This window comes from Protopterus annectens, chromosome 5.part1 (genome assembly GCF_019279795.1).
Source record: "Protopterus annectens isolate FY-2018-M chromosome 5.part1, PAN1.0, whole genome shotgun sequence".
NCBI classification, from domain to species: Eukaryota; Metazoa; Chordata; order Ceratodontiformes; family Protopteridae; genus Protopterus; species Protopterus annectens.
The window spans coordinates 648,950,779-648,968,139 of NC_056736.1; the positions used below are offsets into that span (position 1 = coordinate 648,950,779).

The 17,361-nt window shown below is 40.8% G+C and overlaps 1 protein-coding gene across 1 annotated transcript in view; it reads right to left on the bottom strand.

The window, feature by feature from the left end:
* Positions 1-17,361, bottom strand: part of PAN3 (poly(A) specific ribonuclease subunit PAN3) — a 2,193,201-nt gene that overhangs the window by 1,607,805 nt on the left and 568,035 nt on the right. The window contains exon 6 of the mRNA XM_044073269.1: positions 5,688-5,935. Coding sequence (XP_043929204.1) covers positions 5,688-5,935 — 248 coding nt within the window. The remainder of the gene's footprint in view (positions 1-5,687; positions 5,936-17,361) is intronic.

Here is a 17,361-nt window from a genome sequence, read left to right on the forward strand (position 1 = left end):
AAATATCTGGCTACAATAAGGGCCCGAAGACCGATGGTTCTGGCGTTGAACAAAGCACAGAAGCGACACTGGGGGATGTTGTGGTCTGGGCCTAAAGAAGTTTTGCAGTAAGAGCGGAAGTCTCGGTGTGATATTTGCTTTCCACAGGTGAAACAATTAACTTTTTCTGACATCGGTTAGTGCAAGAAAAAGGGATCACCAACAGGGTACTTAGCGTTAGAAGAATTCAACTTCAATTCAGAGACAAAAACACAGGTAGCATCCGACCGGCACTCGTGCGAACTGCTTCTGCTTCGGGCTTCATGCCAAGAAAGGCTGATGTAATGGCGTCGGCTGCCTTACTTTATACTACTGATGACCTGACGTCAGTCCTCAAGCGACAGCAACCGAAGCATAAATACTAAGTCTCTGGTATTCGGGCTGGCTGAGGGCTACCCTGGCAGGGATAACCCAAATGTGAGGACTGCAACAGTGAAACACGAGGAACATCATTAACAAAGCAGGAAGTGGTCATAAGTAATGACTGAACAGACAGTTTATCACAACTTTCTCTCTATATCTCTTTTATGCTACTGCTTATTCTCTAAGAGTTCTTTTTTTCTTTATCTAGTACCCCCAGTTTTCTTCTCTCTCTCTAACTTATCAAGTTCAAACAGACATGGTTATGACCTAACAGCCTTCAAAAGGCCTGACTGCAATAATTCCACCTTGAGATTTTTTACTTCAAATATAAATAAAGATTATTCTGAAGAAAATTATGACTGATCAATTCCGACTTGAAGCTTACTGCCCAACCTTGGAAGGCAGTGGGCAATTCAGTAGTCATTTATTTTTAATAGACACTCAAGTGAAACCAGACCAAACATCATCTTATAGATGGAGCAGGTCCTACTTCTTAATAACCAATAAAAAATATGACAGTTTTTGAAGACTTCCTGGATATATATTTTTTCTAACACTATGATTTTTCTGGGAAGGAATCAATATACCATTTCATATTCTTCCAGGTTGCTAGCTTATTTAATAATTGGTCAGAACAGTGAGGTACAAAAAGGTAAAATGTTCTTCATATAGTGAAAAGGCGTACACTTTAGAACTTGACAAGTGAAATAATTATGTTTTTCTAATGGTTATCTACCATTGCCCATAGATATTTAATATTTTTTAATATATGATTTGACCATTTATTTTAAATTCAGATTGCATGGCCTGTTTTCCAAGTCTCATCTTATACAGGGTAGGCTATTTTGTATTCCATGCTTACTTAGAACTGAAAGAGCTAGTTTCCACATGAGTTTTAACATGGTGCTCCATTAGAGAAAAGCCCTGCCCCCATTTTATTTACTGCACTTCTCTTTGACAATAATCTTAGTTTCTTTACTGCCTGAACACACACAAAAAAAAACATACTTCACAGGAAACAATACCCTGACAGGGACTGACAAGCTATAGACAATTACAAGGCCTTCATAAGCTATGTCAGGAACCTTAAAAGTAACTCTCAGCAGTGTCTGCAGAGCTTGTGGTAAATGGCACAACCTTCACTGACTACAGTGACAGAGGCAATCTACTGGCTTGTAAATTTAGCTCTAACTTTACCCCCCAACTCCACCCACTACCTCTTGTGAAATGTGTTTTAGCATTCCCATACCCCCCCCCCCAACTATCAACAGGGAGCAGATCCTTGCGGCAGTTGCTAAGGCCAAAAACACTGATTCAATGGGTCCTGACAATAGGTTAATTAGGTAAGTACTATGCTAGCTGCCACTACGGGCCATTTTAAGTCTAACTAATTTCTCCCTTTGTACTCAAAATAACCTAACCCATTTGATTGGCCTTACTCATCCCATGGTAGATAATTACATATACATTACCACAAAAGCGAATAACTGGGTTCATACCATAGATAATTTGAAGGGACCCATGCATGGGATAAAGCATTTAGGAGCTGCGTCTGTCTGTTAATAGCACAGGAGGCAGTTCTTGGGTAAATTTTCTGTTTCTCATCCATAGATCTATGTTGTGCTTGAAATGGATGGCGATGGACTTTGTTTTATGTGGATGGGGAGTGTGTTCCACAGATGAGCGGTATCCTCTGCAAAATACATCTGTCCCTTCAAATTGTTCCGACGATGTCACAGAAGAGGTTTAAATCCCTAGTCCCAAGTATTTCTAATGCCACTGACTTCCTACTGTGCAGTAAATCTGAAAGTAATGGATCGAAGGATATTTTGTATGCCATGTACAGGTCACCACTTAACAGTCTGTAGGATGTAGACCATAGTGATAAGGTTTTGAGTCAGTTCACGGAGGACATGTTGTTTAAGCCTCGTATCCTTTTAGTAAGGTATCTCTTCTGAGGGCGTTCCAGCTGTGACATGTGTCTGGACAGATGCATGCCAAAGGCGGCATTATATTCAATAACTGATCTAATGAAGGCAAGGGGGACAATAACATACCTAGATCTAGACACAATCCCTTTGTTTATAGTCTGTACAATATAGAAGGAATTTCTTACAATAATAGACACATGTTGTTCAAAACTTAAGAACCTGTCCATACAAGTTTCCATTCCCAAACAACTGGGTCAACTCATATAAGGGGCATATTGTCAATGTTGTAGCTCCCTGGGTGAATTCCGGTTAGTTCATTAGTTACCTCCTAAACAGCCTAAAATGTGGCATAGCAGCACCACTTGAGGCACTCCAACTACAACCACAAAACAGGTTGCGTGTCAGGTGAATGGAGGGCCACAATGGTCACGCCTCTCCATAAGGGTGGACCATCAACTGACTGCAGGAACTACAGACCCATTAGTCTGACAAGTCTAATATGCAAAGCCATGGAATGAGTTATCATGGAAATGACCAGCAAGGACACTGGCAAACTGCAGTCAGTAGACTCATCCCAATTTGGCTTCGTTAAAGGACAGTCTTGCCTACTTAACCTGGTAGACTTCAAGAGGGTCACTACAGCTATGGATGAGGGAGAAAACAGTGCATACCACCTACCTTGAACCTGTTTAAAATGTTTGATACAATACCCCACTCGGGTGTTGTTGACAAACTCTCAGAACTAGGCATAAATCCATACATAACTCACTGGATTGCTGTCTGGCTCACAGATATGAACCAAGAAGTCAGGAGCGGTGCGAACATCTCCACTAAGAGACCACTCACCAGCAGAGTGCCCCAGGGCTCCTTGGTGGGCCAGCTCCAGTTTGGCATCTACGTCTTGGAAGTCAAGGCAAATGTCAACAGCTTCTGACTCACGAAGTTTCCAGATGACTGTAAAGTGGGAACGATCATAGATTTCCCACCATGACACCAACATTCTACAAGAGAGTCTAACAAACAAATGACTGGTGCCAAAGCCACATATTAAAACTCAATGGGAAGAACTGCATTACAGTGCCCTTTGGGAAATTGTTCACCCAACCTAATTATTCCATTGATAAAAAAAAAACCCTAAGAGTTGACCCAATAGTTATGGATCTGGGAACATATGAAAACAGTAATGTGGTTTTCGACCCACATGAAGCAAAGATAGTAAGGAAATCATTCTATGTCACCCAACTCATAAGCAAGGGTATGGAATCCAGGGTCCAAGGAAGTTATAATACCACTCTGCTCAGCCTTTATCAGACACTTCAACTACAGACCCATTAGTCTGACAAGTCTAATATGCAAAGTCATGGGCATGTACCTACCCAGGCACTTGCAATAAATGGACTGTCCTCAAATGTTCTTCACCAGGAGAATCCAGGGCATGAATACCCTGTCCTACACAGATCACCTTAAGGGCCTATCTCTGTTTTCAGGCTCCTACAGGCTATTGAGAGGCTATCTATGCCCGGCATATAAGGCATCCTCAGATTCAGCTCTGACGGATCTCTTGCACATCTGCTAAACAAGCAGCACAAAAATTATTAGATCCAAGCACCTGAACTTTGTCTGTGACACAAACCGGACATGCTGGAGTGATCAGTGTCTCTCAAAGGATCCCTTAATACAGAATAAGATCCCCAGCTACATGAAGCAGAGTTCATCTGTAACACTATTCCAATGAAATCTCGATCAATGAATGGGAAATCGTAAATTCACCTTGTCTGGTCCCCATGTCTCTGATGGACAGTGGCTGACAGTAAGTAAATTATTCCCCGACTACCATAACCTTTAACTACCTCCTTACTAACATGCCCCACCATATAGGCATCCAAGGAACTCGGGGACAAAACTGGGGTGGGTTTAACAGCTACAGTTGTAAATACCCTGGTGGTAATTAGCCTGGTATAAGCCTATGAACCTATGTATCAAACATTTAGCATTAGCACTTCAAGACAAAATCTGTTTTCTGCCTTAATTTGCTTTTATGATCATTAAGAAAATAATGAATCAGGAAAATTGCTATGTGAATAATGATGAAACTATAAAACACACTAACATTTACTAAGTATCCAGTGAACACTAGTTCCATTAAGCAGTAGGATATAAATCGAGGAATGAAAAAAATGACTGCACTTTCTATGGGTAAAGTTAAGCAAAATTGAAATGGGTCTGGAAAATTTTTATCTAAAAGGCTCTTCACACATTTAATTCAAAGGCTCTAGCAGGAATCTGTGTGTGTCTCTATCTGTACTGTAAAGGACCTGTTGCACAACTCCTGAAAGTAAAATCAATTACTTGTAACCATCAAAGCCTAATACACAACACCTAGAAGAATAAAATTCTTAAGCAAGAAAGAACTGCTCTCCAACAAACTCTATTCTCCTGTAACCCAACCTTACAGCAGCTACAGTCTTCAAGACTTCAGTGTCTCCATTCCTCCAGCTAGTGAATTATACTACACTCATGAGCCAGCCTATAAGGGCAGAGGTCTGAGTTCCTGTCTGCAATACTACTGGCCAGAATTTGGGCTGCAGGAAGGCTTGCTGGAGAGGGGCAGAGTAAGTCTCTCTCTCTCTCTCTTTGGTGAATGATCTGAGATAGGTCACACGGCTAAATTTCTAACAAACTGGGGATGGCCAGAATCTGAGCATCAGCCACTGGAATCACAACAAAACAGCAAAACAAGAAAACTGCAGAAGTACCTCTGACTGCTCAGTCAAGCTGCTAGACTCCTGCAGCTATCTTATTCTCACCTCTCACAGCCCCAGTAGAGGATTACATGCATGGCAGAAGACAGACTACTGCAAGACTACATTTTCTGAAAACAGTTTTTACCATGGGAGACGTAACAATGACTAGTTGTGGACAAACAAAATGGTAGGACAGGTGGTTGCAAAAAATGAGGAAGAAGATGGAACATTGCTATAATCTATGTCATACATCTGTTTGAAGCACAGCAAGACTGAGGATATATGGGGAAGAAAAGTACTATATATGCTTTTTCATCTTTATTAATCTCTGCTCAAAGATGTTCACTAAACCAACAGGTTTTAATTACTTCCAATAAAATACTTCACTTACTCACCATCATTTATTTAAATTAAAATCTTCTAAAAACACTTTCTGAAACTCCTGCAAAGTTTTGTACAGAGGTCCCTAACATACGTGAAGTTAAGTAACTTTTCTTGGTGATCAAAGAAAACACAATTTAGTCACATGTACCTTATTCAGACAAACACTTAAGAGTTATGAAGCTCTTAACAACTGGAATGCATTGACAGTGTTTTAAGGGTAACATACCATTCCTGCAAGAGGTGCTGGGGTTGAGTCGGTATAGAAGTAAGTTGTTCCTCCTACAGTTTCTTTCTGTATGATCTGATTTGTAGAAGAACCTTGGGAGGCTGAATCATTCACTGGCGTAGAGGCACTAGTAGGCACCATATAATTTGCTGGGCTAGGAGTATGACTTCGTCGTCTTGGAGAGGGAGAAGTATGAGGGGTAATTTTGGGAGAATGTAAAGGAGAAGACCCGGCAGACAGAGACATCCCTAAAACAGACAAATGAATGTAAATGCAAGAATAAAAATACATGTCAGTTAAAAACAATTCTTATCTTAATGAACCTAGAATACAATCTTGATAACAAAACACTACACAGAAGGATTACAATAAGGTAGGACTGGTTGTAACCATTATGAAGTAGCTAAACTAGCTGGCTATAAACAAACTATATGTTTCAAACCTAAGTCTATGTGCTAAAAACACTACTGACTGTGTAATTTGACATTAGCTAACAAAGGCAAAAAAAAAATCAGGTCATTTCTTTAAAAAAAAAAAAACAATTAAAAATATGCACTATGAGTTGTAACTGTTAGATGCTTAACAAAAACTAAAAAAAAATACAAAGTATAAAAATAGAACAAAAATTACAATTAAGCAGTTTTAAAGCAAAAAAACTAAAATCTTTTTAGAAAGAAAGAACTGTAAACTGTGCAAAGTCCGAAACACTGCCAAAAGCTAAAACCATATATCTTTTATTAGAACGTGGTAAGCGCTTTTGTGAGGTACACTCGCTTCTTCAGACCATAAAAGAAAAAACAGAACGCCAATACATTTAAAAACTCGTTGCCCAATCAAAAATATAAATTTATATATATATATATATATATATATATATATATATATATATATATAAAAATATACTTGGACCTATCTAATAAGAAAATGTGTATATAATACAAACCTAAAATCTGAACCAGCCAAACAATATATACGGCACAGATACCTTACTAAGAACCATATAAAGGTACGAGCCTACTTTGTTTTATTGAAAGCTCATTTCACTGAATTTGAATTCACCCTGATCAAATCATCGAAAGCTCAAATTACTGAAAACTCATTTCACCAAAGTGAAGTACTGACACTGTGTAGAGTACTGTAAGGCAAGTAAAAGGTATATGCCCTTTTCCCCACTGTAGTGCGATCCTGGGTTTAGTACATATAGTTAGGGGGGATGTGGGGGCAAAGGCCCTCACCTAGTTTGGTTTTATATTTCACAGAAAGCTTCAAAACAATACATTTTAAACCATAGACATGCATACTTACACCACCAGCTTTGTTCCTACCGAATGGCGCACTGCTATGGTCATCCCACTCCACAAAGGGGGAGTGACTACAGATCCTGGGAACTACCGCACCATTAGCCTGACACATCTGATATGGAAGGCTATGGCGCACATCATGGACCTTAAAAATAAGGACATAGGGAATCTCCAAATTCTGAACCCCACACAGTTTGGGTTTGTGAAAGTTAGATCATGCCTGCTCAACCTGATAGACTTCTTCGAGTCTGTCATCAGAGCTGTGGATGAGGGCAAGGTAATTCACACAGCCTACCTAGATCTTGCCAAGGCCTTTGACACTATCCCTCACTCTGGAATCATAGACAGACTCACTAAACTAGGCATAAACCCTTATGTCATAAGATGGGTTGCCAACTGGCTCACTGATAGACAGACTCCAAATCTGACTACCGACCAGTTACAAGTGGTGTCCCACAGAGATCAGTCCTAGGTCCTCTCCTGTTTGGCATCTACTTCTCTGAAGTTCAAGCCAACAAAACGGGACTCTGGCTGACCAAGTTCACAGATGATTGCAAACTGGGAGCCGTTACTGATTCTCCAACTGATGTAGACATTCTACAAAAAGGCCTCACTGGCATCAATGACTGGTGCCAGAACCATGGCCTTAAGCTCTATGCCAAAAAGTGACCTGTCATTCCCTTTGGGAAAAATTTGGCGCCCATGAACTACCACATAGGCAGTAGTCCACTAAACACCAAAGGTGTGATAAGAGACCTGGAGATACAGGTTGACAGCAACCTCTCCTTTGATAACCACATTGCCACTTTAGTCAGAATGTCCTTCTATGTGGCACATCTCATTTCAAAAGGTTTCTCATCCAGGAAGAAAGAGGTCATAATCCCTCTCTACTCATCCCTCATTAGACCTATTATAGAATACAACGCCTTATTTGGTATGTAACTCACTAGACACCTACAACAACTGGAAAGGCCACAAAAAATACCTCACTGAAAGGATCTTAGGCTTTAGACACATGCCCTACGTGGACAGACTCAAAAAACTCCATCTATACTCTGTCTCTTATCGCCTATTTAGAGGCAATCTCTGCTTGACATACAAAGCTATGTCTGACCCAGAGCTGCTAGATATGCTACAACTAATGAAATCTCAACCCCTCCATGCCACATGCTCTAGGGACCTAAACCTCATTACCACAATAAACAGAACATGCTGGTGGGACAGGTTCCTAACCCAGAGTCTTCCCATACTCTGGAATAAACTTCCCATTCACGTCAAGCAGAGCACTTCAGTGGCCCTCTAAGAGAAATCTTGACAAGTGGATGGTCATTAGGACATTCACCTAGGGGATCACTTCAGTGGCCTTGCTTGACAGGGGCACTGGGAACTAACTTTGGGCGGCATGATGCCAGGGAATCTTCTTGGCCTAAGCTTATATAGGCTCCAGGGCTGTTAGCCTAGTACACACATCTATGAACCTATGAATCAATGACTTAACTCTTTCCAGAAGACAATATATACCTAAACTAAGTGGGGGGCTATGCCCACCACACATCCCCTAACTATATGTACTAACTCCAGGATTGCACTACAGTGGGTAAACGGGCATATACCTTTTACTTGCCTTACAGTACTCTACACAGTGCCAGTACTTCACTTCAGTGAAAGGAGATTCAGTGAAATGAGTTTTCAGTAATTTGAGCTTTCAGCGATTTGGTCAGTGTAAATTCAAATTCAGTGAAAAGAAATGAAGTAGACCCAATATCCCATCGATAAAATATAAAATGAGATGTTTCTAGCATACATTGTAAGCATTTTGTTCTACCTAATATTTCAACATCACAAAATTAAACATTACTTTAAAAAAGACAAAGTGTCAAAAATGCACATTCTATGTACGACTTAAACAGAGGTCTGCTTTTTAATACAGGTTTCAGTAGTACATACCCATTCAGTCCCATAGCACTGTCTGCCCTTAACCTGACTATCCATTTAGTTTCATTAACCTCAGTGTAATTATGCAGGTCTCCTTTTCGCTCACTTACTCTCATCTGTTCCAATAGCCAAGAATTTACAGCCATGTTCATTACTAGTGTTAATAATATGTTTGGCCAATGCATTAGTAGTAGTTTTGAGTATTAATGTTATACAGATGTTCCCTTATATGGTCTCAAACCTCTACTGGTCTTACCTACATAGAAAGAATGGCAGACAGTACACTGGGCAAGATAAATAATATTAACACTACCGCAATTCGCATCAGCATGAAAAACAAATTCTGTCTGTGTAACTGGTTGAACAAACCTACCACTACTATCAATGTACTGACAGTAGTTGCAAATCCCACAGGGTAATGTACATCTAATTTCTCTTTTTAAATTGTTACTGGCATCTCCAAGGTCCTTATACCCACATAATAATCTTTTGACAGATTTCTGTTCTTGTATCTAAAACTGGGTTGGTCCCCCACTATATTTCTTAGCTTCTCATCTGTAGTTAATATATTCCAATGTCTATAAATTATATTTGAATATATCTATTGTCGTTACTATAAAACAAGGAATATCCCATACCATCAATTTTGGACTCTCTTGTATTCTGTAATTCTTGCTTCCAAGAAAAATATGGGCGGATAGCAGTAGCCCTTTTTTGATGCATGTCATCACACATTAATCTAACATCATGGGGGTGGTATCCCCTATTAATAAAATTAATGTTCAAGTGTCTTATCTCATCCTCATAATCTCTCTCAGTAACAGTGAGCCTCGAGGCTCTTATGGCTTGTCCCTTAATGTTGGAAAACACGAAAAGGGGGTGCATACTATTCCTATGTAACAATTTGTTGTGATAACAAGATTTCCTATATACGTCCGTGGTGATAACACCAGCCCCCTCATTGGTAATTCTAACATCTAAAAAAATATCAAATTTAAAAAAGACATCTTCTTCTTCTTCTTTCGGCTTTTTTTTCGGGTCAGGTCGCCAGCAGCCACCTCCACCCGCAGCATGTCTTTGGGATGTGGGAGGAAAAACAGAGCACCGGAGGAAAACCACAGACCACAGGAGGGACATCAGACTCAAGACAGAGAAGCCCCCAGCCAACCGAGAACCTCGAGAACCTTGGGTGTGTGAGGTGGCAATGCTACCACCACCCCACCACCGTGTCAAAAAAAAAATAGACATCAATATTCTGTAAATAAATGGAGAAGCATTCAAATTCATTGTGTCCACCAGTCCATATAAAAAACATGTCATCTACAAAACGACAGTAAAGAGGGATGTATATCTTGTAACTATCATTCCCCAATGTATGCTTACATTCCCACATAGCCAAGAATATACTGGCATAGGTGTTGGCACAAGATGTGCCCATAGCTATGCCATCTAATTGCAAATAATACTTGTTGTGAAACACAAACATATTTTTCATTAACACCATTTCCATTAAAGTGCATATCACATCAGTACTCATGCTATTAGTGTCACTATGCTCCACCAAATATTCTCTTAGAGCAACTACATCTTGCATGCTGGCTATCTTGGTAAACATTGAGCGCACATCCATAGTTACAAAACAAAAATCATTTGCAATATCCCATTTAGAAAAAAAGGCATATAGATCCTGTAGAAAATTTTTTGTATCCTGTAAAACATTTATTACTATTTAAAATTGGACATAACTGTTTTTCACTAAAGATGGAGAAGGGTTCTGTTACCCACCCAGCTCCTGAAACAACAGGCCGTAAAGGTGGAGTACTGGGATGTTTGTGGATCTTAGGATAGAATACCCTGAATACACGGTATAATAAGATGTTCAACAATGAAATATCTACACGTGTCCTCTGTGACAAATCTCTTGCTCAAAAGCTCCAAAAGTACAGTATCAATAGAATTTTTAATCTTATTAACCTCTATACCTTTTATAAGCTTATATACACTGCCATCACTTAACATTTCACCCATGGCACTGTTATACAAATCTGTATCCATTATTACAGTGGGTCCACCTTTATCTGCTGGTTTTATAACAATGCTGACATCCTGATGTAGATCTTTTAGAGCCCTCTGTTCATGTCTATTCAAATTATAAAATCTCCTTTTATGCCCAGGTTGATTAAATAACTCATATATATCATTTTATCAATGGGATATCGTACCATTATATGGCTCTTAGTAAGGTATCTGTGCCTTGTATGTTGTTTGGATGGTTCAAATTTTAGGTTTGTATTATATACACATTTTCTTATTAGATAGGTCCAAGGTTTTCTTGTGTATATAATGTTTTGCTATGTTTAGTTGTAAAAATACATTAAACGTTTTTCTGTTAGTAAGATGGTCCTTTAAGGAAGTGGTAGTTGTAGTGAGGAAGCCTTTTTGATTGGGCAATGAGTTTTTAAATGTACTGGCACTCTGTTTTTTCTTTTATGGTCTGAAGAAGCGAGTGAATTTTGCGAAAGTGCTTACCACGTTCTAATAAAACCAACTGGAAGGTACCAAAAGTGCTCGTATTCACCTATGTCTGCAGGTAGACGACAACAAGCGAGAATATACGTTCATTAGAACGGGAACATCCACGTTCTAATAAAAGACGTATGGTTTTAGCGGTAGGCCATGTTTCGGGCTTTGCACAGTTTACAGTTCTTTTCTTTCTTGTTATTATACCGTGCGGTCCATTCATCTTGGTTGCTGGTGTTTTCTTAGTTGTTAAAATCTTTTTAGGCTTTGGTGTCTACCTGAAAGTAATAAGCAGCATAATTAACAGCTCCTCCTCTACAGCAATGAAGAAAATCAAAACCTAGTGGGGTTGGGAGGGTGGCCTAATGGTTAAGGTGTTTGCCTTACAAACAGAAGGTACAGTGTTTGAATCTCACAGGGGATAACTGGCTAGGCTTAAAATGGTTCGCAAGTGCAGTTAGCTTAGTACTAACCTATGAACTATGAACTTAAGTTATACGGGGAGGGAGTATTCTGGATTTACATGCTTTCTCAGTCAAGAAACTGACAAGTAAAAAAAAAAAAAAAAAGTAAAAAGTTTTCAGCCAAGAATAAGAATCATGCATTCTTACTATACTAGTTTATCTAAAACGAGACTTTCCCTTTGGCAAGTATAAAATTACAATCATCTCATCCATTAAAATATAATATTTGTTTCCTTTGTAGCTCCTAATTTCAGCCTTGTACATGCTATTATGTTAAATGCTGTACTAGGAAGGCATGCCTAGCCCATGAACGTGTCAGCTTGCCCTTCACTCACTGACTGGGCAATCGACCTGTTATCAAGTTCAGTCCAATATATGACGACGCTTCTTCAAAGCTACACAAGATCAGAAGATGTTGTATTTATTAAATGAGTGCAGGTGATAAAGACCACTTCCAAGTGTGGAAAGTATGCGTCCCTCTTCATCTATGGACACTAATTTTTTTTTCCAGTGTTGAATTTTAACAAAATAATCTGCTGACATATTTGGATTTGACTAACCTCACCACATACTCTGCACATCGGGCAAAATCATGATTTGAAAGCTACATCATTAACAAGTTTATAGAAATACATACCTATTCGAATTATAGCAACTCCCAAAGCCGAGGCTAAATGGAGGAACTGTCCAAGGAAATGGCAAGGTCATATGTGGGGCCCATCAAAAAGGGTCTTCTCCGAGATCAACTGATAAAAGTAATATCCTGTACCCATCATCAAGGATACTGTCTACATCCAAGTTGAATCCAAAGCAGTAAACCTACCATAGTAAATAGAGCCCAACAGCATCCAGGTGAACAAAAGTTCAGAAGGCTGGGAGTTATGACGTGCAACAATACAAAAGGAGACCTGCCTCCAAAAGTTGCTAAACTACTGTCTATTGAAGGTGAAACATGGCCCACATGAAATTCAGATATTTCTAAAGTGAACACACAGCATCCACATGCATCTAGAGGAATGTCATTTAACCAGATTCATAAATATTTGTCAAAGGATTATTCTTAGACAAATCAATAAAAATAAATTGCTGAAAGCTGCTTTCAGTGAACACTTTTTAAAAAGCTGCCTTTTTTTTTCTTTTTTTGCACTGGGCTGTTCCCCCAACTCACATATACCAACTCCACAGCCCCACAACATTGACGAAAGTGTAACGACATGTTCATTGAAAAGGGCTTTCAGTGACAAAGTCATCTCACTGGTTTGAGTCACTTAATCAGCACTAGAAAGTACAGTTTTGTACCTGCCATAAATGTAGATGTTCGAGTGTATACCCTGCTGCAGTCATCACACTTGGGTTATCCTGTCGTCAGGTGGTCCCGCAGTCGGCCTGAATTCCAAAGTCTTGGTCTGGCGATGGTTGTTATCACTTCTTCCCTGACGTCAGTGCGCCAGGGGTATACAAGAGGCATCCGACGCCATTTTCTTCAGTTTTTCTTGTCCCAGATGTCAGGTGCCCCCCCAAAAGGTGGTCAGTAGCTAGTACCAATAATAAAAGTTTAGCACAAGCAAAATATCCCTCCAGCTATAAGCAAAGGTTGTAGCAGTTTTTAAGGTATTGAAAAGGTTTTAGTTAGGTCAGAGGGGATGGAGGGAGGGTAACCTGGACTGCAGCAGGGTATACACTCGAACATCTACATTTATGGTAGGTACAAAACTGTACTATGTTCATAGTGTTACCCTGCTGCAGTCATCACACTTGGGTAGAATCCCAAAGCTAAGGATGGGAGGTGGAGTCAAACAGGGTTAGAGAAGGCTAGAAGGCCCTGCAAAAAGTACAGTTTTGTACCTACCATAAATGTAGATGTTCGAGTGCTAATACAGCTGCAGTCATAACAGATGGGTTCTCCTGCAGTCAGGCGGGTCCTCGGTTGGCCGAATTCCAAAGTCTAGGTCCGGCGTCGGTCGTCGTCGCTTCTTCCCTGACGTCAGTGCGACAGGGGTATAAAGGAACCAGCCGACACCATTTTCTTCAGTTTTTCTTGCCCCAGATGTCAGGTGCCCTCAGAAGGAAGGCAATAATAAGTTTGTGTGATAATGCAGTGCTATATAATCAAAATACAGTAGTTGCAAGCAAATACATCATAAATGAAAACCCCAATCAGGTTGTATGAGGATGTGTTAGCCTATATGCCTGTCCCAAGAGGGGAAGGAGGGAGGGAAACCTGGACTGCAGCTGTATTAGCACTCGAACATCTACATTTATGGTAGGTACAAAACTGTACTATGTTCATCGTGCATACAGCTGCAGTCATAACAGATGGGTAGAATCCCAAAGCTAAGAAAGGGGTGGTAGGCACTAGTTGGAACTAGGAGGAGCCAAAATGACCTGCAAGACTGCAGTGGCAAAGCCTGCTCTAGATTTGGAGTATAATGGTAGGTTGTAGTGCTTGGAGAAGGTATGCACAGAACTCCAAGTGGCTGCTTCCAAAATATCCTTGGTAGGAACTCCTCTGAGGAAGGCTGCAGAGGTGGCTGTGGCCCTGGTGGAATGAGTTCTAATGCCAGTAGGAACAGTTTTGCCATGAAAGGAATAGCAAAAGCGTATGCAGTGGGCTATCCATTTTGAGATTGTCTGTTTGGAAATTGGCTTCCCTTGAGCTCCTACCGCATAGGCCACAAAGAGCTGTTCTGATTTTCTGAAAGGCTTTGTTCTGTCCAAATAATAACGCAGCTGTCTGTGGATGTCCAAGGAATGTAGTAATCTCTCCCCTTTGTTTTGAGGATTAGGATAAAAAGTAGGTAAATGTATGGCCTGATTTAAAGCTACCCTGGATACCACTTTAGGCATTAAGGACGGGTTGGTTCATAAGAAAACTCTGTCCTGATGGAAGATGATAAAAGGCTGGACAGCCATGAGAGCCTGTAGTTCTGAAACTCTATGAGCTGAGGTGATAGCCAGAAGGAAAGCTGTTTTCCAGGACAAATATTGCAAATCTGATGAGGCAGCTGGCTCAAAGGGAGGCAAGGTCAATTTTTCCAGAATGAAATTAAGATCCCAAGCAGGTATTGGTTGTTTCCTTGGAGGCCTTAAATTCTTAGCCCCTCTGAGGAACTGTCTTAAGAGAGGGTGAGAGAATAAAGGTGGATCAGTGTTGTATTCTGCAGAAATGGCTGAGGCATGTATTTTGATGGAGGAGAAAGAAAGTCCACTGCTTAGCAGTTCAGCCAAATATTGTAGTATTTGAGGTAAAATCAGTTTTCCAGGATCCTGGCCCTTTTTCTTATTCCAGACACAAAAACGTTTCCATTTTGCGGAGTAAGCTTTTCTAGTTGATGGCCTTCTGGCCTCCAAAATGACATCCTGCACCTCCTTGGAGAGTAGGGCCTGTTGAGATGCTAAGGAATCTTCCATGCGGCTAGATTGAGTGTTTTTAGCTGGCTGTGAAGAGTTTTGAAACTGTGCTGAGTCAGAAGGAGAGGCATTAGAGGCAGGGTCCATGGTGGGGATTGCGTCAGGCTCCTCAGGAGTGGGTACCAGTGTTGTCTTGGCCAGTCCGGAGCTATCAGAATCATCTTTGGTCTGTCTGCTTTGGTCTTTAATAGAACTTTGGGCAGCAGAGGAAGAGGAGGGAAGGCATAAACTGTCATTGATGTCCAACTGAAAGAAAGAGCGTCCACTCTCCAGGCCTTTGGATGGAAGATCCTTGAGCAGAATTTTGTCAATTGATGATTCTTGTGGGAGGCAAAGAGATCTATGTCTGGCCTTCCCCATTCTTGGATTATTTCTGTGAAAACTTTTGGATGCAATTTCCATTCGTGTGGATCTGTCATATTCCTTCTTAGGTTGTCTGCCAGCGGGTTTTCCTTGCCTGGCAAGTACTGTGCTTGTAGTTCCATTTGTAAGTCCCTGGCCATGTTCCAAAGTGACATGGCCAGTCTGCATAGGGGCTAAGAATGTGTTCCTCCCTGCTTGTTTATGTACCACATAACTGTGGTGTTGTCCGTTCTTATCAATAATTGACCTGGTTGCAGAAGGTCCTTGAAAGCTATAATAGCATTTATTACTGCTAGCATTTCTTTTTGATTGATGTGAAGGTGCTTTTCTTTTTGGGACCATTTGCCCTGAATGCACCGATCTGTCATGTGCGCCCCCCCCAGGCGTAGTCCGAGGCGTCTGTTGTGATGACTTGATTTGCTTGAGGCTTGCTGAATGGAAGACCTGTGTTTGTTTGACATGCTTAAGCCCACCACAGAAATTCCTTTTGCAGACATGGAATTAGTGGTATTATTGTTTCCAAACTGTGGCTGTGTTGAGACCATATGTTTTTCAGGTACCATTGTAGTTTCCTCATATGCAGCTTTGCACATGGGATTAGTAAGATGCAAGATGCCATGAATCCCAGAGCCTGCAGGATTTTCCTTGCAGTCAGCCTGGTGCAATTTGCTAGTATTCTGAAGTATTGTATTAGTTGCCCCTGCTTCTCTGGCGTGAGGTAGGCCATCTGGGTGTTTGTGTCCAAATTGGCACCCAGGAAAATTATCTTCCGAGAGGGTATTAGCCTTGATTTCTTTTTGTTGACTGTGTATCCCAGAGATTTCAATAACATTATTACATAAGCCAGATGTTTCAGAAGAATGTGCTTGCTGTCCGCTTGGATCAGGCAGTCGTCCAAATAGGGGTATATTTGTATCCCTTGAAGTCTGCAGTAGGCAATTACTGATGCCAGGCATTTCGTGAATACTCTGGGCAGTAGATAAGCCAAAGGGCAATGCAGAGAATTGATAATGGGTTGAACCTGCAAGAAATCTGAGGTACCTTCTGCAATTTTGTCTGATTGGGACATGCAGGTATGCCTCCTTGAGGTCCAATGTTACCAGCCAAGACTCCTTGCCCAGCATGGGAAGAAGTTGCTGTAGAGTGAGCATCTTGAATTTTGGTATGAGTAGAAATGTGTTTAGGATGGACAGATCCAAAATAGGTCTCCAATCTTTTCCCTTCCTTGGCACCAGAAATAGCCTGGAATAAAAACCTTGACCTTGTTCGTGCGTAGGTACCTCTTAAATAGCTTTCATGTTTATGAGATCTGTAATTTGCTTTTGTGCCTCTGCCCTTTGATTGTGTGGCAGGTTTGGCATGCCTATCATTTTTGGAAGGGTGTGAAAATGGAATTTGTAGCCTCTGTTTATAATGTCCAGGATCCATTTGTCCTTTGTGACAACATGCCAGTTTTTTGAAAATAATGCCAGCTTTCCTCCTAAGGGGGCTGCCATTTGAAACCTGGTTGGCATGCACAGGGGAAAGTCATTGGGTTTGCTTTCTGAAAGATTGTGAGTTGTCCTCACCACCTCTTTGGGTAGGAGCTTGCCATTGTCCGCCTCTATACGATCCTTGGGATTGTCCTCTGCCCCTCGGGCGTCTGTATCTGCCTCTTTGGGGTCTGTCTGTGGCAGGAAA